Raw genomic sequence first — 23,142 nt, forward strand, 5'->3', positions numbered from 1 at the left:
ATGTATATACTCCTACTGTAACTATTTGCCATAGAAAAACCATCTATATTGTTGTATTGGAGTTCACTGTCTGCACTCCAATGTTCACTCACACAGAAAATATGTAAATCATTTTCGTAGGCAAAATCTGAAATAAGGAATGATTTGTCCTTCAACCCTTGTACATTAAGAAAGCATAGTTTAAGAGCATTGCTGGTCACTGAGTGTGTATCGTCAGCTTTATTAGATAGTTGGGCTAAGTGGACAGCATATCGCGTTACAGCAGTAATCGCGGAAGTTACCCCCGAAATGCTGGCTACTCTTTGGCACGAAATCGAGTTTCGTTGGGATGTGTCCAGAATGAACACAGGTGCACACATTAAGCCATAATGGATTTGCTACACGCACACACACAAAAAAAAAAACTTGAAGTGTTTTGCAGTATAATGACATAAACCAAGTCTGTACGGGGTTCCAATAAAGAATTATAACTGATTGAAATTATAAACCGTATAAAGAATCACCCTGTATATGACATTCGTTGTAAAGTGATGCCAAAACAACATAACACACAGAAACACTTTCTTCATGATACATCAATGAATGTATAAATGGAAGCGAATAGGGAAAAAACGTGTAAACAAAGGCTTCTTCGTAAAATTCCGAAATCTTCCAGACACAAAATTTACATAGGCCTATCCCAATTTACACTGAATGGCCTCCTCACTGCTTGTGTATGCAACGCGCATCCTCGAGATAGGTAGGCCAACTCACTGTAATGTAATTATTCACAAAAAAAAAAGCAGGGTCCACCTCATCCGAACTTCCTCTATATACTGTATTAGTAATATACAATACGAATGAAAAACGGGAAAAGCCACTTACATCGGAGAATCTCCCTCACTCCCACCCCTCCCTAAATAAAACCTGAAATTACGCTGCTCGGACTTTTAAATAGACTTAAAAAAATAATCCAGTAACATTATTTAATCAAAATTGAAGTTCATTTTTTTAAAACAATGAGTGAAAAATGTATAATTTTCCATATAAATCAATAGGTCAGCGTTTCCCAACCGGTGTGCCGCGAATAGGCCGCTGGTGTGCAGCGAGGAAATGAAAAAAATATGAATTATATAGCAACCAAATTACAAGACAGAAAAAATGTGTATTTGTATTTCACATTACTATGAACCTCTACAATGGAAAAAAAATACTGTAATTGTAATATATTATTGTATATACATACATTACTACTACACAGATTGTATTTCGGAAACAGAATTTTATTAATATTTAAATATTGTAACGTATATTAACCATGTTAATAAATTATAAGTTTCACACTGTGTTCCTTTCCTTTCCTTCTACCTCACCCGAGGTTTTTTTTTTTTCTTAAAGACACAGATCTTGCATCCTTGATTGCCTATATCCTGAAATTGAGATTTGGTGGATAGAGTCCTGTATCGCTTGAGGCATGGTGGAGAGTACTGTATTGCCTAGCGTGGCGGATTGAGTCCTGTATCGCTTGAGGCATGGTGGAGAGTCCTGTATTGCCTGGCGTGGTGGATAGAGTCCTGTATTGCCTGGCGTGGTCGATAGAGTCCTGTATCGCTTGAGGCATGGTGGAGAGTCCTGTATCGCTGGGGATGAGGATGAAGTTTCTTGATATTGTTCATGGGGATTTAGGCGTCCTTTTACTGACTTGTTGTTAGGTTAGATTACGTATGAATATATTATTACCGGTTAGGTTAGGTTAGGTTTGCTACTGAATCTGATTTTCAAAATTTATTTGGTAACTTTTTAATTGAATTGGATGAGCTGTTGATTGAAACTGTTTTTAAAACAGAATCTAGTTTTGAAAGTATGTTTTACTTGTCATTACATTATTAATGTTTTAAAAAGTATTTATCATCATTGTTATGACCATTGTTGCTTCTTTATTGTTACAGGTTATTTCGTAACTTGAACTACCCTTTCAACAAAGCAAACACATACAAATTACCTCCATGTGTTTTAAAAGTGCAAGAGATTTGTTTGGGTTCGTTTGTTATTTAGTGATCTTCCTTAGTGAAAGGTTGGGTACAGTCTTCAAAAAGAAAGTGTATTTTTAAAAGCCTGAGTCCTATATTTCATTGGAATTGTTTTCTATTTTTGAATTAGAATGAAAAATAAGTATAATGATTTACGATGGGGGAAAACCAGTGATCGAGCTTTTTCTCTGTGAGAAGATGGTCAGTAATCACAGAAAAAAATTACGACGGTATTTCTATTTACTACTACTACTAATAATAATAATATCTATGAGTGTGCCGCGAGAATTCAAGTTACACCCTTAGTGTGCTGCAAGTTGAAAAAGGTTGGGAAACGCTGCAATAGGCTAACAAAATATACATGACATGAATACTTACAACTTTTAAACATTCAAGATCAGTTTTACGATCGTCTAAGAAGCTATTAGTTTGTTAACTAACAGATAAAACTTATCAAAGATTTCTATCTGAAATTATTATTATTTGTATCAGACTATGAGAAGCAGGCTTGGCTCTACTGCATGAGCTACACGTGCATTTGCAGTGTGGCAAAGAAAGGAAAAGAAAAAAAAAACTATATGAAGCATACAAAGTTAAAATATATGAAAAGTATATTATTAAAATTGAATATCTCTTGTTGGAATCAGGGCCGGATTAAGAGGGCTCTGCCCCGGGCCTCCAGTTAGACAGGGGCCCCTACTTTGATCAAAATCTCAACTGGTTATCTAAAAAGAATCATGAATATTCAATCATCATCATAAAATAAAATATGACCAAAAATATGAAACATATTCACATAACTTTCCTACTGTACTTTCACAGAAATGTATTAAATAAAGTCAGGAGGGTGTGACTGGGCAAAATAAAGGTAAAACTGAAATTCGACAAATTTCATGTCAGCCACTTTATATAAAAAAAAATCATATGCAAAAGAAAACATTACAAATAAGAGATTTTCCCGGCTAAGATTTTATATATCAATAGAAACAAACGTGAGCTCGTACATAGATAACAGGATTTGCAAATGTTATTATTTTCTTTAACATCAATTTTTATTAGTGGGATAGTCCGATTGTTATTATTTTAATTTTGGTAGTTGTCACGTTCCCTTAATAGTCTTTGGCCGTTCTATAATGAAAGATTTTACGGTTTACGTATGTTTGATCTTACCGGCCCTATCCGCATGGTCTCTCGATGAGTCTCAAATATTCTCACCAAATGGTCCATTCAATTGCACAAATCACTCACATTTAGCACAACTCAGAAAACGTTCAATATGAATTCAAGTTCATGTCCAGATCCTGCCGCTGAGGCGATTATATCACTAATTACTTCAGCACAGTCTATCACTCACATTCACAATGTTGAAGTTTGTATGCAGGTCCCGTCGATGAGACGTTTATATCATTAATTACTTTAGCATTGTCTTTCTAACCATTGTCACTGGTCGTAGAATACTCATACCCTATACTCCTCGTTTTATTAATTAAACTAAAAATTGTCTTTAAAATAATGAGAATGGACGTACTGATCGTTTGGCGTCCCCTTTCATTCTGTTCTCTCTGTTCATACTATTTTCGTTTATTTAGAAACATTTACAAACTTTCAAATGCAAGCCCACCCTCGTTTCCTATTGGTTGGGAAAACTATTTAACATTTTTAAACTGGACAGAATAGAGAAACAAACAGGAAACTTCGTTGGTGGCGACTTGAAACATTATCGGGTGGTCAGTGGATGAAGGACAAGAAAGTGTAAAAGGACAGAAAGTTAGGAAGACGAGCAGGGGAGTTGGGGAGTGGACTCTATTTTTTTTTTAACATTTTGTGAGGGTGACTGGACACAACTGGTAAGAAAATGGTTTGGATGGGATGAGCGCCTGAAATAAAATGGCCAAACCTACGCTTAGTGAAATTAGAACAATAAATAAATACCGAATAAAGATTAATAATATGATTGATGATATGTGCACTGGCACAAGGGCCACATATTTTTTTCTATCGCTGGGCCTCCAGACGGGTTAATACAGCCCTGGTTGGAATCGCACTTCATGATGATATTTAAAGTGCCGCAGAATAAGTACAACACGTTCAGGCTTAAAACCGCTAAAATTCTGCCTTTTATCAGGAAATTTACTGTCGTTACCTTAGAGAGAGTTTTTCAAGAAAGAAGTTGCATTCCTTGGTGCAGATGCACTTTAGGAAGGCTTTACCATTTCGCGAATAAATACTGCGTCCGGGCATATGTCATAAAAACTACGGTGTAAAAAAAACACTAACCTGTGCTAGGTGGCCTTAGGAAAGCAAGATTGCTATATAACCGAGTCAGGGCAGAGCGAAACTGGAGGGTTAGCGCAGTAGCGCGATGAAACGTCCTTAGGGTGCGTCATTGACTGTGTGAGTATACGCGAAAACAAAAATGTCGCTATAACTCTAGGTTAGGTTAGTTATTTTCAGAATAGATTCACTGCAATTACATTCACACTATCACTATGTTGATCATGATTATATTTAAATATGTAACAGTTTATCAATTTCTCTATATTTAAGGCCTTCCCACATTTACTACACTTTCTGCTCAATTTCAATAATCCGTGCATCTTCACAAAATGTGATGATTCCTGCTCCTCACCATATTATAAAAGTGAGAATCGAAATGTCACATAGAATTGCCATCTTTAATATGGCGAACCAATTGCCTCATTACACTCTGTCTGACGTTGGCATGACTCCACTTAAAACAGTACTAACGACACAGTTTTTAACACGTCAAAATAACACATTAAACTTGTTTGTGTGAATTTTGCGAAAAATAACTGATTTACCATTTCTTTCCTGTAAATTTCAGATATTTCTCATATTTTGGATTTGCTCTGAGGCACTTAATCCCAATCATGATACTAACCTGACACGTCTACTTACACAGTACATTCTGCTGTATCACATTTGCAAACGGCTAGAATGTGGTTTTAAATTAAAACTAATTTACGTTCTCTACAACAGCTGAAACTCGATTGGAAGGATCTGCCATGATTCCAACTAAACAATTCTAAGAACTGCTAACACTGCGAATAGAAACTAAGGAGCAATTGTATCGATAATTTGTGGCACACATGATTCAAGTTCCGATTACAAGTGATGTGTGTACTGGAGAATTACGTAAATAAATCATAGTAATCGGAGCAGTGAATCGAAATAATCTAAAACAATAGGCAATAACATACTAATCAGTGAAGTACAGAATATACATATCCTCCAGAAAATATTCATTTTTCAAACAATTTAAATGAAAAATAGAATTAAAAATATACCTAACCTAACCGTAAGTGTAAAATTGAAAGGAAATATTTCACATGTCAATCAATCTATATAATATGCATATGTTGTAATCTGCCCTAATTAATATTACCGTAAATTAAGATTAACTTAGTTTAATAACAACAAAAGTCTTCTTTGCTAAGTAAATACATAACTAAAATAACAGAATATTAACTTAATGAAAAACTGCGAACCGACCGTGCTGTTTTTCTAATAATACAAAAAAAAAAAGATAATTCACATACTTTTCCCCCCTACTTTTGCATTCTTTGATAAACGTACAATGTGCTAGGCCTAAGTACGAACACAATCCCGCCTTTTGCTAACCTAAAATGGGTTAATTCTGGAATTTATCTCAATTGAAATTTTTCCTAAGAATAGCAATATCGAAGATAAAATTTAACTAAAAATCTGTACTTGTTTCCAGCAAAAGAAATCCAGTAGCAATTTTGTATAATTGCGGCCAACATTCGAAAAGTCTTTGATTTTGATATCTATTTTATTTCACTTTTCACCTTATCTTGTCTTGATCCTCCTTCGAGAAAAAAAAGCTTTAGAGTCGCCGCAGCTTAATCAAGCCAAGGTCGACTATATCATTGATTATTGTTTTAAAATAAAAATGTATCACAAAATGGCCCGTTCAATATGGACGATTAGCCGGTCAACAGTTAACTTGTTTCTAACTTATATAATGTATAGAAGGAAGAAAAGTGGCGCCAAACATAGTAAAAATATTTGTAACACAGTAAAGATTGTAATAAAATGGAAAATGTACTAGAGTAAAAATTGTTTGAAGATAAAAAATAAAAAAGGAGAGCAAAGCTCCCAGCAACTTCGTAGAATGGCGTCCATCTTAGCTTCCCCACTTTTCACCTATGTTGAAAGTTGCTTCAATGAATTCATTGTTTAAAAACATTTGTTGACCAAACTTACCAGACAATTGAGTTTAATTTTAAGCAAACATGTTTAATAATCTATTGTTTATTTAAACTACTATAGTGACACACACACACACCATAAAACTATTATGTATCATGTAGATTAAGAGCAGGTGAACTAAATAACGAATTATAAAATACCTTATATTCAACCGGAATTGTTTGCATCAAAAAGAACCGTTAAAACGATTATAATAGTGCGTACCATAAATTATAATCGAACTGAACCTAAAAGCCTCTAGCGAAATTAATATCAGCTTCACCTTGCAACTCCGAATGTGTGGACGCCTGGCTACAAAGGTCTTCTGCTTGCTTCATAAACTCTTGCAGCTCTGGTTTTGAATACATAAATCGCCAAAATTCTTTCGCCTTCTCTTTTTCTTCTGCTGATTCCTCACATTTGGAAAAATCCAGTGGCACACGACGAAATTCTGTCTCATCTTCAGTTTTTGACGTGGATTCTTTCTCTTCGTGATCTTCAGATTCTCTACCTTCATACTCTTCAGATTTTCTCTCTTCAGTGACATCAAATTCATATGTAGTATCTGATCTCCTTTCTTCACTAAACGATGGTGTTAAAGAGGATCTATCCGGGACGCTTCCATTACGTTGGTGGTTAGTCTCATCACCTTGACTTGTACTAACAAATTCAGAACTCAATTGGCTAGATTTACGCTGGGAGCTAATAGACATTATGAAATAGTAAACGTGAGACGGACAAAACTATGTTTGAAGGGTCCACAAGGTGTGTGTTCATATTTTAAAATATAATCAAGTCTTTATATTACACAATGGTACATCGGAAAATTGCTTTGTGTTTTTGTGTTGCATATACATTAAAAGATTGCTGATAAATTGCACTTATTTTGCTTCAATTTTTAAAAATCTGTCGTTCTTCTTCTTCTTCTTCTTGTGTTGGATTCCGGAAAAGAGTTTATTTTATCTTAAGTCTCACATTGCAAATATATCTATAGCACTGTCTTCCTTTCTAGCTGGCGTGAAGAGCGAGTAACGACGTGCAAGAGTACTGACAGAAATAAGCTACATTCGCAGTTACAAATATTACTAAAGTTGTAACAAAGATGTTAAACACCGTACAAACTCAAAATAACTATTGAGTACGAACTGTGGTTTCATTAAGAAATAACCTGGTAAAAAAAAAAAAAAAAAAAATCTATTACTACCAAAGTATGCAGAATTTTTGTTGGAAATAAATGGACCGCTTGGATGCCAAGCAATACAAGAGTAACAAGTGTAACTTCAAAATGATTTTGAGTGAAATCTGAAGCTCAATATGTCATGAACAAACCATCTCTCTTTTTTATGATTCCAACCAAAAACATAATTATGAAGTTTAATTTCTAATACTGTTAGTGAAGAAAATTCACTCGATCGTGAAATGTTCCAGTTCATTTTTTTCTGGAAAAATGTCAATATTAGTTTCACCATTTTACATTCAAGCAGTAGAAATACGTGTAAATTGCTGAGATTATTATTATTATTATTATTATTATTATTATTATTATTATTATTATTATTTTAGAAGGTTTGAGAATTAAATGCTGTGTCTGAAATCGCAGAAGTGGTCAGACCAAAGGGACGACAAAGAGGGTGACGAACTATGCAAGGTTTACGAACGGGGTCGCCAGGTAAAGATGGTTGGGAATTATTGGTCTATAGAATGTCTACACACACAAAGTGCATCGAAGCAGAAATAGTTATAATGTTACAACAAACAATGCAACAATAACAAAAGTTGTAATATTGGAGCAAACAATACAACAAAAGTCATTATATTAGAACAAACAATACAACAATTACAAAAGTTAAAATACTAGAACAAGACTAGGATAACTTAAAAGTTAGAAAAATAGTAACACTTAGAAAAACCCAGTAGCACGAGATAATATTCTGTCTCATCTTCAGCTTTTGATATGAAATTTCTCTCCCTGGTCTCCAGATTTTCTCTCTTCATGCTGTTATGCGCCACTATTCTTTATCTGTACGAAACGCATTACATGGCGATTTTATCCAGTGAGATAAGTTGGTAGTGCATTTGTAAATCTGCGGAATTAAGCACGAATGACGCGAAACAGAATAAGTTATATTTTAAAAGGGACAAATACGAAATATCTGTTTGGATTTAAGAGGCCTCATCCCGGCGAAATTAAAATACCGCTAATTTTACAGTAATTATGTAATATCTTCAAATAGATAAAAGACAATCGAAATGTGGAACAAGAGCGCCCTACACATTATCATTTTACACGGGATACCGTTATCACGACTGACTTTTCTGCTTTCGATTTCGAGCTATTTTGAAATCGACATTTATTTTCGCGTTTCTAAACGGCTGAAAACAGAAAACCACTAGGTGACTTGTGATAACGGTATCTCACGCAAAATAATATTGTCTAGGGCGCTCTTGTTTCATGTTTCAATTACCTTTTACCCAGGAGTGCCCACAAGGGGGGGCTATGACGCAAACTGCGTCATTGAAATATTTGGGGGGGGGTAAAAATCTATATAAATATGTTTGAGAGGGTGTAAAAATTAATCGAAAAGTTTTTTTCATGGAAGAACACCTACGGATAGGCAATTCAGGGGGGTGCGTCATTGACATGAGTGGGGGGGCACCACTGTTTTACCTATTTGAAGATATCACATAATTCCTGTAAAATTAGCGGTATTTTAATTTCGCCGTAATGAGGCCTCTTAAAATTTTAGTTTTGGCTAAATACATTTCTACATTCGGAGGGGAAAAGAAAAGTTGCAGAACCAAAGTAACCCTAAAATTAGTAGATAAAAATTCTTTTCGTAACTAGGAAATTAAAATGAAAACTATGCTGCTGTAAATTGGGAGAGATCTACCTCTCTCTCTCTCTCTCTCTCTCTATCTATCTATCTATCTATCTATCTATCTATCTCTATCTATCTATCTATCTATCATCTCCTTTGTTCTTCTGCCACTTTTATAAATTATGAATTTACAAAAATGACATTAGATAACAAAATGTACTCCCATGCGCAAAAAAAATTGCGCGTATACTGTAACTCACGATTTTCCGTATTTATTCCTTTTTCCTTACGTTTATGGGTAAAATTGAGTTATTAGTATGTGGAGATAATAGAGAGCAATGCATCTAAGGAGATATTTCCAAAAAATATAATAAAATAATAAAAATATAAACAAAAAACAAAATTATGCTCGGTTTTGTGTATACTGGCAACGATGATTTCTAGGGATTTTTTCAGTAGTACAGCACGACTGCGGAGGGAATTCAGTAGGGAAGTCGAGAAAATGGACCAAGGAATTGGATACTGAACTAAGATGTTGCATTTATTGGTTAAAACCTAGTGTGTAGACTGCCTGCCAAATATAAATTAGCTTCTGTAACTAAGATGTCGTACGAAAATATAGAATTAAACAGAAAAACTCTTATGTTAAGGTTCGAAGCGATACGCACCATGGTTATGAAGATTATTTCTTAAGAAAAAAGAACAAACACAACGTAGCCTCTGTGGTTAGGTGGATAAAGTGGCGGACTCGTAGTTATTTTATTACTTTGACACCACATCGAATCCCATCCTATCCCAATCTTTTTTTTTTTTTTTTTTTACAAAACATTATAATTTTCATGTTAATAAGAACCGAAGCAATATACTAAGGACAACTTATTGATATCCAGGATTACAGTATTATTGGTAATAGCTATTGTTTTCAGTTCATGTTGTTGTATAGCTTCTCTCACCCTGTTTTCTTGGGAAAATAACAATTTTGTCTCCAACAAAATGTAAAGGATATATACGGACAGAAAAAGACATCTTAATATCAAACGTGATTTATAGTGATGAAATGGACTAGTTTGCCATTATTAAAAAAAAAAAAAAAAAAAAAAACTAAAGTAAAGTAAATTACTGAAGTTGACTTCCCTTTAGCTTTTAGCTAAAAAAATATTTTTTTTCTTTATAAGACTATACTTTATGAGGCAAGGTGTGTGATCATACCCACAAATTTAGCTAGGGAGTGAAAGATAATCGTTTATACAAACATTTTACAGGTTTAGGTGCGTGAAACACCAATACACAATGGTCTCGCTTAGCCGACCATCCTTTGTTCCACATACCGTATGATCCGATATATCATTGCAGAAAGCACCAATCGGCAAGAAGAACTGCAAGTTGTGGTCTTAATCTATTTTTCATGCTCTGGAGTATATCGCCTAGCGCGCCCGTCTACACGTTGACTCATACATCTATCATTCAGTGCAGACACGTATCCAGGTTTTCTATTCGGAGGGGGCCCAACACGAATCCTCGTAAGCACGTAATTCTAATGTTTTAAAAATATCAATAATAATAATAATAATAATAATAATAATAATAATAATAATAATAATAATAATAATAATAATAATAATAATAATGCAACAGTTCTGTATTTCTCTTAAACTTTTTCCTACTTTTCATTTATAAACCGGTTTACTTTGGAAACTGCATTATAGCACAAACAAAATGAAACATATTTTCGAGAGAAATGTAACTAAAGAAAACTGTCTGCTACGTATATCACATAACAAAAATAGCAAGAAGACATTGAGTGTATCGTTCTAATATATTAAAGTTAAAAACAGAACGGAAACAAAATGTTAATCCTATTTAATTCCTGTTCTTTAATTCCAAATGGTATAATGGCATTAATGTATGTTCTTAGAATTATAACAAGACAACAGCACATTGCCCAAAGTTTGGACACTGACTATTAGTAAACTGATATAAAAGAATCTCAAAAGGGTAAAAGCATGTTTATTAAAAAGTGCTTGAGTTTCGGAGGGGGACAGCCCTCAGGCCCTGACGCTGGAAACGTCCCTGATTCAGTGCAGTGCAGTTATTTGTTATAAAACATTATTATTAGATGTGTAATATGTAAAATTATATCATAAGTTTTACTTTTAACAGGTCTTTTCTTAACACATCCATATTATCCAGCGTTCTTCCTGCCTGTTTATGTCGGATAAGCGAAATTCTACTGTATTTCCGAAGCTAGCATATACATGAACTAGAATTGTATTGTCCTAGAACAGACAATAGTGTGAAATGCTTATATTAAAAGGCTGGAATAAAAAAAAAATACTGTTTTGGTAGCGTGAGAACAAATTGAAAACAATTCAATATATTTCCTAGGTATTAGATTATCATCTTATTGTGTCAATATGTATTCTTTTTTTAAACATAGTTTTAAAAGTCATACCATTCTCAATATTCCTAAGGAAATCGAAAGAAAAACTCCTATGTGCCTCTTGTGGCAAAGCGGCTTAAGTGCGTGGTCTGAAACGTTAAGGTATATATAGAGTACCCGTACTTTAAAAATGCAAATCCGGGACGCTACTAAATTACGAGAATCTTTGAAATGCTTAAAATTGAAAGAAGTGTTGAATACTAATTTACTTTTCTCTATTAGATAGAGTTGTTCAAGCATTACGTTATCACATTTTTATTCCTTTCACTAGACCTTCTTCCAAGGGCGCCGATTTCTCTATAATTTTTTTTCTGGGAGGGCATTCAAATGCAGACGATATATATTAGGATTTTAAGGCAAATTTCATTCAAATTATGCCGAATATTGTATATTCATAAATACAAAGGGGGCCTACATGAGCTTTGGGGGGCCCGGCCCCCTAGGATCGGCGCCCTTGCCTTCTTCCTAGTTAAGCAAACGTAAGCAGATGATTTATTCCCTTCCCCTGGTAAGCAAAATTGTTTTTGTTTCTCAAGATTTGTTGTGTTTCGTGAAATAACAGCAGGAATTTCCAGATTACTTAACCATCTAAATGAATGTTTTCACTTAGAGCCATCCCGTCGATTCGCTTTGCCTAGGACTAAAATAAATTAAGGATCAATAATGAAAGAGACATGTGGATCGAAGATCTTTCTTTGTTCGAACTTTGATTTTTTCAAATCCATGATGGGAAATTATATTATGTGTACAATTTTCGAAATTAATAGTATACAATCGTAAAAATATCTTACAAAACGATGGTTTATTGCAAAATACTTTGACTCAAAGAATAAATTACAAGTAATAAACTTGTTACTTTTCCTGAAGAGTCTAAGTCTTGAATGAGACAGAGGCTCTTCAGCGTAGTGCTTGGAAAGATTGCCTCACTTGTTCTACCTTCCCGTGACTCAGCCTTGATTCGACTTGATCCTAAACGGATTATTCAGAAGTCGAAGTCGGAAGATGTTTCCCATTTTCCCCAAACACTCTTGGTCGATTACAATCTGCCTCACTTGTGAGGGGACAACCCCATGCCGTAAGCGTCGGTGGACTACCGATAGGCAACTAGCGACATGTCCCCAAAAATTGGTGGTCCCGCAGCCAAAACTTGGTCCCACTTCCGCTTTGAAAACTATACCACCACTGGCAGAGAAGCGACGGAACGCCAACGAACCACAAAATTGTTCCCCTAAAATACGTTAAATCGCCTTTGCATTAAGGTGAGTCTACAAACATTTTTAAAAAAAGTAAAAATAAAGTGCCCTGCGCTGGGCGTGAACCACCAACGTTAGGGTTATTAGGTGCGTGTTCTTCCGAATTCGCCACGGAGGCGATTGTGAAGACACAGCTTGTAGAGTGATAAATCGTTGAAGTATTTTTAATATTTCTAATCAGAGTGCTCCATTAACCGTGTATATTTGACGATAACTGTTTGGAATCAGATCAAATGCACTCGTCATGTAATTTTATAACAAAATGGCAAGCGTCTATTTACTTTTTTCATAGTTCTCCCATATTCACTTGCTAGTGATCGGCGACAGTTGCCAACTAAATTCATACAATTATACGCACCCATCTCAAGATTTTTCACTTTATGATGTAAAGGCAGGAGTTACTCTTGACCCCCGGAGCTCAAGTATTGTCCTTATAATAACAATTCGTCAGGGAAAAGTAATATATAATAATAACCGCATGCACATGACTGGGATAGTTCGTGTTGGTCCCTTTGCGATTCTCCGTGACAAATCAAAGGAGCGGGGATCAAAATGAAGTCCTCGCTGTTACGTGGTGGTAACTTCAATATCCCCGATTCTAGATATCTGCTTCGACTCGACGAATCCCTGCCACTAGTGGCACACTAGCGGCAATCCTTCGACGCGTCGCTATATTGACGATCGCCATTTACCAGCAAGTGGGCCACTACTATCCATTTCATAAAGATAGGCCCCTGACTTCGCGGTGCTGCCGTGACGTCCAGTCAAAACTTATATTTCATTGTCGTACCTCGTTGGAATTGCTGGAATGTTGTCTTTTCAATACTTAAGACATAAAAATTTTCTTTGTACTATGTAGTGAGAAAAAAATAAAAATTAATGAAAAAGTGCGTATTTTTTCGTACTTTTTTGGTAGATCAATGTTTATAGAGCTATATCTCAGAAAAGAGATCTCGTGAAATAATTTCCTGTGTACAATATGTAGATGCATCCATTAACTATAAGTTGTGAAAAGTTCAATTTTCATCACTTGATATTTTTGTGTAATTAAAACAAATGTACGACGCTCTGATCTCCTTTACCATGGTAGGTAGAGAAACGAACAAAACACTGTTCGAAAATTTGGAAGTCTAGTGTTCGAAATATTTGGAACTATTAACAAAAAAGGGTTTAGTTGGTAGAGTATTTATTTTTTTAAAAAAAATGTTTACTTCAACATATTCTCTGCGTTAAACGGTGAGCCATGTTGCAGCCCAATCTTTAAATTCCCCGCGCTTATATGAAGGAACAGCAGACAGTAAATGGAAGTGCGGCAACGCTGTCGTGCAGTGTTGTCGCGTTCAGAAAGCTTGTACCGCGAAGCCTACTTCAAAAGAATGTAATAGGAAAAGTATTTATTATAACCTTTCACAACATCATAAAAATATTAATGCATGTACACTCATGTCCAAAATTATTGTCGCATGTCTATAAATATGTTATTGTAGGAATATAATTTGATAACGAATTCGCCTGGTATTTCTTATAATGTTAGTATGTGTATAATCGGCAAAGACATGTAGGTTATGTGGAAAATTTCATGTCAAAAGAGCAGTAAATAAGAACAATAAAACGAAACTAAAATTTTCTTATCCATTTAGCAACATTTTGTTTTACTCATGCTAATTTTCGTATTCTTTTCCTATGAAATTTACCACAAATATACATTTCCCGACTCTACATATAGTATCAGTATTAAAAGTACCTTGCAAAATCATTATCAAATTATATTGTTACAAGAAAACCAGATATAGGTATGCGAGAATAATTTTGGACATGAGTGTACACATCTCAATGTAATCGAAATAAAACGTTGAAGTAACACATCCAAAAACTCATCTCTTACTTCATTCACTTTCGTCATGGCTTTGTTGACTCATCGCTGCTCCTGCTATCTTCCCTAATATTTATAAACAATGGCTCCATTTCTACCTCAAGATCTATCAGTATACACACTCTCCAGCTTACGAACATGTTAAAGGTTAAAAAGAAATGTACTGTAGCCTTGGCAATCACATGTTTACCCAAGTTCTGCGATCAATTCCCCTGCCGAATGTACACTAACACAGAATGAGTCCTTTGTTTTCTTTCAACGAAAGAAAACAATGCAATGAGTAGGTGACGAGGGCTGTATTTGCGTCTAATCACGTCGCACTGATTAAGTCTTCAACACTTCCCTTCGGTTCGTAGGCGTCAAAAACTTACACACGCACTCATATCATATGGGTTCATTGCAATGAGACGGACGAATGGGCATTTATATTTTCGTGAGTATATCTTGTGCTTTTTGATTTAAAAAAATGGATATTCCTTCACGAGCGGCGGTATTACAAAAAGAAGAGGCAAAATGTTTAGCGATAATGAAATTGCAGAACTGATGAATGACTCCGACTCAGACGGTTATGAATTAGTAATTAATAGTAAGGACATTGATTATTCTGTGCTCAGTGGCGTATCCGGGAGTGAACAAGATAGTAACTCTGTTTCAAGTAAACCTGAGGCTGCGCCGAAAAAAAAACAAAAAAAAACGCGTCATTCCTATTCAAAGGCAGATTCTAATGTAGCTTGGAGCTCTTAGATCTGAAAACAGATTTTCTGTGAAGTGTAAACTCAATATTACATATCAACTAAGGTTGTATCATATAATAAACTTTGTGCGTGTTTTTGTTTCTGTGCAAGTGTATTTTGTACTGAATGCAATAAGTGAAGAACTGACAAAAAGCAACAAATTTTCGAGGACCATCACATGCAAATCCAAACAAGATAAGAGTTCACTTTTCTAATTTTGAACACTTGGTACATTTACTGTATATCCTGTTAATTTCTAAGAAATTGGTTTAAAATCTGTGGAGACATTACATTTTAAAAATATCTCTAAAAAGTGCCGGACAGTGTGCGTGACAAGTTTAAATACCCGCCCGGCTGGCATTTTTGCCGATCCCAAACGTTTCAGCATTCTTGCCAATTTGATGTCGAGAACATAATCCAAACAACCCCTGCGGGGCTTCTAACCCGTTCCTACTACTACTACAACTACATTAGCTGTGGATCTATATAGTACAAGGGCAAACGTAGTACTACTACTACATTTGCTGTGGATCTATATAGTACAAGGGCAAACGTAGTACTACTACTACATTTGCTGTGGATCTATATAGTACAAGGGCAAACTTATTTTAATGAAAGAAGTTTAATGAAAATTTTAAAACAATGATCGTTAAATCACTTTTTGAATATTATTTTTAATCTTATTTTAACGAAAGAAGTGTTATAAACATTTTTAAAAGTAGTAAAAAAAACTGTCCGTAGGCAGGATTCGAACCCTCGCTAAAAGCATATTCATTACTAGCATGTTACGCTAGACCACTCGGCTACCAGAGCCGACAACAATTATTGTTTACTTTGTGCTATATGTAGATCATGTCTTGTGATATCGCATCTGTATCGACCAATCAGATCAGAGGATATGCTGAAACGTTTGGGATCCGCAAATATGCGCCCGGCTGAGAGTTTATACGCGTCAGGAAAATGTGGCAACGTAGCACTCCGTATAAACTGCGATAGCGAGGGGCGCAAAGCAGAGAAAATCATAATGTCATATTTGTGATTGTTTATCTTTTAAAACAAGTCAAAACAGTTTGGTTGAAAAAGCTACTTTAAGATCTTTCTAAAAGTTTTTTCAGATTGTTAATACACCGCAGCAATTCTGAGATAATGATGTCTCACTTTTTGCTGAATAACAAGAAAATTACTGCGTGTTGAGTAATGAAATTTTCAGAACTTGCAGGTAATATATGCATCTACATATTGTGCACAGGAAATTATTTCATGTTATCTCCTTTCCGAGATATAGTCCTATAAACATTGATTTACCAAAAAAGTACGAAAAAATACGCACTTTTTCATTAATTTCTATTTTTTTCTCATTATACAGTACAAAGAAAATTTGTATGTCTTAAGTATTGAAAAGACAACATTCCAACAATTCCAACGAGGTACGACAATGCAGTATAAGTTTTGACTGGACGTCACAGCAGCACCTCGAAGTCTGGGGCCTATCTTTATGAAATGGATAGTAGGTGTTGGCGACGTTTACGGCATGGAGAAGCTAATAAACAAACAAACCAATAAATAAATCTAAAACCTTATAAAAATGTTTTCCCAAAATTTACATCTAGCAAAATCATTTGTTGGTATTCCAGAACTGCAAATTCACCTGTATTCATAATTTACTTCTATCGTAGTTTTGATATGAGAATAATGTGTCTGAAACTGTAACACAGGTCATTAAGACTTTTTTTTTTTTTTGCTTTAGTCAGATTTAGCAGTTTTACTTAGCAGTTAGTCAATTTGGATCTGTGATTTTAGAGTTTTAGAGATTTCCTTAAATTTTTCATTTCTACAACAGTTGGCAACTAACACCATTAACGTATCTCATTCGATATTTCCATAGGCAATGGCTTGGTCACTCCCAGTATATTTCATACAATGAACTACGGTGTCTTACTCCATTAATCCGAACTACATTTAATATCCAACAACTCTGTACATTTTCTCTTAAATCTGCAAACTTTCTACTAGGTTAAAACTGAGTATTTTCTATTTTCTTCCTTTCTTGCTAAAACGAAAGTGTTCTTTAGACAACCTGAAATGATGACTCTATATTACATTATGTTGCATAGGGCTTATCATTTGACAGTTGGACACTTTCTTCGTATATTGAAAGCAACAGGGATTAAGTTCTTCTACACTTACATGAGAAGTAAACAAACTCCTTTTAATTCGTGGAATTGTGCCAATGCACTAGGTCCAGAGAGTTTTTAATTTATTATTATTATTATTATTATTATTATTATTATTATTATTATTATTATTATTATTATTATTATTATTATTTTATTGACTTAGGTTTTCCTGAATATTAAGCAATATTTCACAAAAAGCTGGTATTTTTAAACAAATGTGTTCGATATCAAGTTTTCATAAAGTAGTTACTCTCTCCTATAAATAATTTCAGAGGGGCCGCGGTGGCTCAGTGATAAAGCGTTCACCTTTGGTGCATGGGATCCTTGGTTCGACCCCAGCTCGCACCAAGTGAATTTTGTGGTGGACAAACACCATGTGCATGGGTTTTCTCGGGGTTCTCCTGTTTTCTCCCACTTTCTTCATTCCACCATTTCATTCATTTCTCATCATCACCGTGTCCTTTAGCCTAGTCGGTATAACCATGGGTCGTAAAACTTAAAGATTTGATCTCAAATAATTCCAACCCAAACAGTTGCAGGAAGTATGTCATTTCGAATAAAACAAACTACTCTATAAAATTCTGAGTACTGTATTATTATTTTTTAAATATACAATTCTAGCGGACCTTATTTCTAAATCGAAGGGTAAGAAGACTAAATTCACTCTTATTATTATAGATTAATTTCAATTGAAGCAGTTAAAATAGTTGGGGAAAAATTAGAAAGCCATACCCTATATTCCAGTGTGTCACAACCGGATAACAGGCACACTGGCGTGTCCAGCAAATTACAAGAATATTTGTCGAGTTTATTTTATTTATTATTATCAAAGATTCTCCCATGGATCAGCTGTCTGTATACAGTTAAACAAGTATCACGTTGAGGGAATGAGTGTAATTATTTACTTTAATAGTAATAGAAAGGTATATTTTCTTGTATTTTCTACCGGGAATAACTGCATCCGGTCTAGAAAGCTGGGGCTAACAACGAAGGAACCCGATGTGCCAAACACACACCACTCTATAGTCATGAGTGCCACAAGTCCTTTTCTACGTCTTGGCACCCTAAAGGTTGTTGCCTTCAAAGAGAGAGAGAGAGAAATAACTTAAGTCTATTGCACTTCCATGCTTAAATAAATACATTATGTAAATAACTGTTTCGTTTTCTGTTTTTATTATTATTATTATTATAAATTTCTTAGGAAGTTGACTGCCATATGTATGCACACTGCTCTCCCGTGCAGCGCCTCGTGTATGATTTTCCATACATAAACTATATATTCCAAGTTTGTTGTGTTCGTTCTATAGGTGTGTTTGTAATTAGATGCATATGGCGTAGAAGTCAAAATTTAATGTCCACGCTACGTATATGCAAAACCATAGACAAAGAAATTTATGAACAAAGACATTTATGGCGCTAAAACAAAGGTCAAAAATAAAGAATTACTGGCGGATTGTTGCCCGTTGTGCACAGGTATTAACGGTTAACAGTGTTAAATTTAAACACATAGTTTTAATTAAGCACGAATTTAACTTATAGAGTACAGTGCGGAAAGGCTGAGGAGTTTGCTAGGATCGTTACAATATCGAACCCCGTAAAATGTACTGCAAACCTGTCCGCAAGCTCCCCGTAATGTTCAACAGATGTTGTGCATTAATGCTCATTTCAATGCAAACCTATATAGACCTACGCACTTCAATACTAAACGAAGGTGCAGAGACTATTCATGAGTTCCAGTATTAAACTCTCTCACCCAATGTATTCTCCTAACATGTCTCCCAGCGATTACAATATTTTTTGGTATCTCAATCACTTCCTAGTAGGATAGCTTTAACTAGAGACCACTGATTAACCTGGTATTGGATGTTTCACTTTCTTAATTTTGGAGTTGACAGTCATGGGTTGGACTTTTACACGCAAATATCTAATATTAACAACGTTTCTTCTAGAATTTCGTAATATTGTATTATTTCTTTGTATTATTCATTAGCTTGGTTAGACTTGTTTAAACACTTTTCTCTTTGCACCTATTCCTTAACGTTGGATAAAAATACACTAGCTCTCACCGGGAATCAAATCCAGAACCAATGCACTTGAACCATTTGGCCACAGCAAGGCACATTTAAAGAGAAGTTTCAATTTTCTTAGGAAAATTGTGATTGGGTGTAACATTTAAAAATATATTTAAGAATGGGTACGGATGAAACGCACTGAATTTTCTCGCTCGAATTTCTTAAACTGACTCGTGTTAGGCTGCAGCTTTTACTGAAACATTTATTTGGGAAATGCGAATAAAATAATGTGTTTTAGAAAACTTTGTTCGAAGCAACTTACGTCCAAAAGTAAAGTACCCATTCGTCATATTTCTGTTAGAAATAACTTATGCCATAGATTAGAATTATTAAGCAGATAATTGTATGTGAACTATGAGCAAAAGCGTTTGAGTACTTTCTGAGAAAATCGTTAAAAAAGTCATCCCCAAGAATAAAATGTCCCTTGTATATCTTTTCAGGACAAACGAGTTATGCTATTTATGAAATACGAACAAAATTGCCAGAGTAATTATCGACAAAATCGTAGGGTAAAACTTGCTCCGAAAAGTAATATACCACTTCTAGCTTTTTAGGATGATGGAATTATACCATATCGTTAGGTTATTTATGTAACATTTATTTATGAAATATGAACAAAATTGGGTCAGGCGTTAATGGGAAAATCGTCAAAGAGTAGGCTAAACTACCTCTTCTGAATGTTTACAGTACGAACGAGTTGTGTCATATTGTCAGGTTATTAATGATACATTTATTTATAAAATGTGATTGAGAAAATTGTTCAAAAAAATGCATCCCATACAGTAAATTACACCTTACGTATTTTTTCGGGGGCAATGATTCATACTATATTTGTAAAAATACAAACAAAATCTTTACAGCCGTTTTTGAGACAATTTAATGATTTTAAATTTTCATCCTTCAGTAAACTACCCTTATTTTTAGGTGTCGGAGGATATAGAATTCGAAACGATAGTGTTATGAACACAATTCTCCGGGTGTAGATGAAATTCCGGCTGAGTTAATTTTAGCTGGGGGCGAAAAATTGTGGAACAAGATACACAAACTCATTCTCCTTATATGGAACAAGGAAGAATTGCCACAAGAGTGGAAAGAGTCAATCATTGTTCCAATTCACAAGAAAGGCGACAAAACTGACTGTAATAATTATCGAGGCATTTCTCTTCTATCAACATCCTATAAAATCCTTTCAAATATTCTGTTAGCAAGGCTGACCCCATACGCAGATGAAATTATTGGAGATTATCAGTGCGGATTTAGACGAAATCGATCAACTATCGACCAAATATTTACCATTCGCCAAATACTCGAAAAAAAGTGGGAATACAATACCCCGGTACATCGACTATTTATTGATTTTAGAAAGGCGTACGACTCGGTTAGAAGAGAAACATTATACAACGTCCTTACAGAACTTGGAATACCGAGAAAGCTAATTAGATTAATTAAGATATGTTTAAATGAATCCCAAAGTAAAGTCCGGATAGGAAAATTTTTGTCCACGAGCTTTCACGTCGAAAATGGCCTGAAACAAGGAGATGCGTTGTCGCCATTATTATTTAACTTCGTTCTGGAATACGCTATAAGGAAAATCAAAGATAGCAACCAGGGCCTAGAGTTGAACGGTATTCACCAGGTTATGGCATATGCTGATGATGTAAATTTAATAGGGGATGATAGGAGAACAATAGAAAGAAATGCAGAGATCTTATTAAACTCTTGCAGGGACATGGGTTTAGAAGTAAATGCAGAGAAAACTAAATACATGGAAGTGCGTCGGGACCGGAATACAGCAAATTATGGATGCGTTAAAATATTAAATAATACTTTTGGTAAAGTGGATAGTTTCAAATATCTAGGATCAATATTAAGAGGGAAATCATATTCACGAAGAAATTAAATGTCGACTCAAAGCAGGGAATTCGTGTTACTATTCGGTTCAAAATCTCTTGTCGCGAATTCTGTCGAGGAATTTGAAGCTTAAAATATACAAAACGATTATTATGCCTGTTGTTCTGTATGGCTGCGAAACATGGTCACTTACTCTGAGGGAAGAACATAGACTGAAAGTATTTGAGAACAAGATCCTGAGACGAATATTCGGACCCAAGAGGAACGGGAATGGGGAATGGCGGAAACTTCATAACGAGGAACTACACAATTTATATGATCTACCCAACATTGTTAGTGTCGTCAAGTCTAGGAGGTTTAGGTGGGCGGGTCATGTAGCTAGAATAGAAGAAAGTAGAAATGCTTTCAAAGTCTTGACTGGAAGAACAATCGGAAAACGACCATTAGGAAGACCTAGGCGCAGATGGGAGGACAATATTAAGATGGATCTCGCAGAGATTGGAATACAAAGTAGAAACTGGATGCAGTTAGCTAAGAATAGAAGTCAGTGGAGAGCTTTTGTGAACGCGGCATTGAACCTCCGGGTTCCATAGGCCATATAGTTAGTTAGTTTTTTTAAAGTGTTATAAAAACTTCATGTCTAGAATTCGGTCTAGATACGTCGAACAGTATGGCCTCTATTTGAATACATGAAAAAGCGTGACGAACCGACAGACGAACAGATGGACAGACATCAAAATTACTTTTTCGATATTTGGGGGCGTGAAACTTGAATTCATTGAAATCTCGAATTCGATTTTTATCACTATTACTACAATTTCTTCTTTCGTCGCTCGAACGTGAAAACGAATAGGAATACAACGACCCGTAAGGTGATAATTTGTAATTCCCAAATTTTAATGAGTTACGTTTAATGTGTTGCCGTGCTAGAAAAAAAGCTTATGACTGTTTGTTATATCATTTAAATATCAGTTTTTCACGCTACTATATAATGTAGAAATATGGTATGATTATCGTTCATATTCATGCTATCTTTTGGAAATATTCGTGTTCCGCATACATAGATCTGTATAATTTAGCTTTGTTCAACGAAAACATTCCTTACACCGACTTATGATTGCATTTTGAAATCGTGTTTTTGTCGTCGTTAGAATTTAGTAAATATAAGCATAACACTCAAATTAGTTTTTGACTTTTACAGAAAACCAAATTTCTGTAAAAAAAAAAAAAAAAAAAAAAAGCCCAAAAGAAAGAAGTTGCGGCTGACTTAATCCCCACCCTCCTTGTGCAGTGCATAATAAAACGCAAGTGTTATATAAATTATCCCCTACTCTCATTCGTTGCCGCTAGCGCAAATTATAAATAAAATTAAAAAAAATTTATAAATTTTTCCTATAAATCAAAAAGGCCATCTAATCAAAGTAAATAATTTTAAAAAAATAAAAATTAAAAATAAAGTAATTGTTTTTAAGCACTCAGGTTGTTAAATATACAATTTGCTTGTAGTTTACTTATTGTATATTATTTGTTTAATCATAATACATAATACTCGTAATTTTAATCTCACGTTAAATTCTTAGCCGTAATCGCTCGTAACTTTACAGTGTATTATAAAGATTTATAAATTATTTGTTTTAATTTGTTCTTTTTTTTATTCATTATCTTTACGGCAAGCACTTTT

The 23,142-nt window shown here is 34.7% G+C and overlaps 1 protein-coding gene across 1 annotated transcript in view; it reads right to left on the reverse strand.

The window, feature by feature from the left end:
* LOC145663864 (uncharacterized) overlaps nt 1–7,175 on the reverse strand; it is a 49,138-nt gene extending 41,963 nt beyond the window's left edge. Inside the window, exon 1 of the mRNA XM_081729995.1 lies at nt 6,526–7,175. Within this exon, the coding sequence (XP_081586121.1) occupies nt 6,526–6,955 (430 nt within the window). The 5' untranslated portion in view covers nt 6,956–7,175. The remainder of the gene's footprint in view (nt 1–6,525) is intronic.
* Nucleotides 7,176–23,142: the final 15,967 nt, after the last annotated feature.

This window comes from Thermobia domestica, chromosome 11, assembly GCF_964235325.1.
Source record: "Thermobia domestica chromosome 11, izTheDome1.hap1.1, whole genome shotgun sequence".
NCBI lineage: Eukaryota > Metazoa > Arthropoda > Insecta > Zygentoma > Lepismatidae > Thermobia > Thermobia domestica.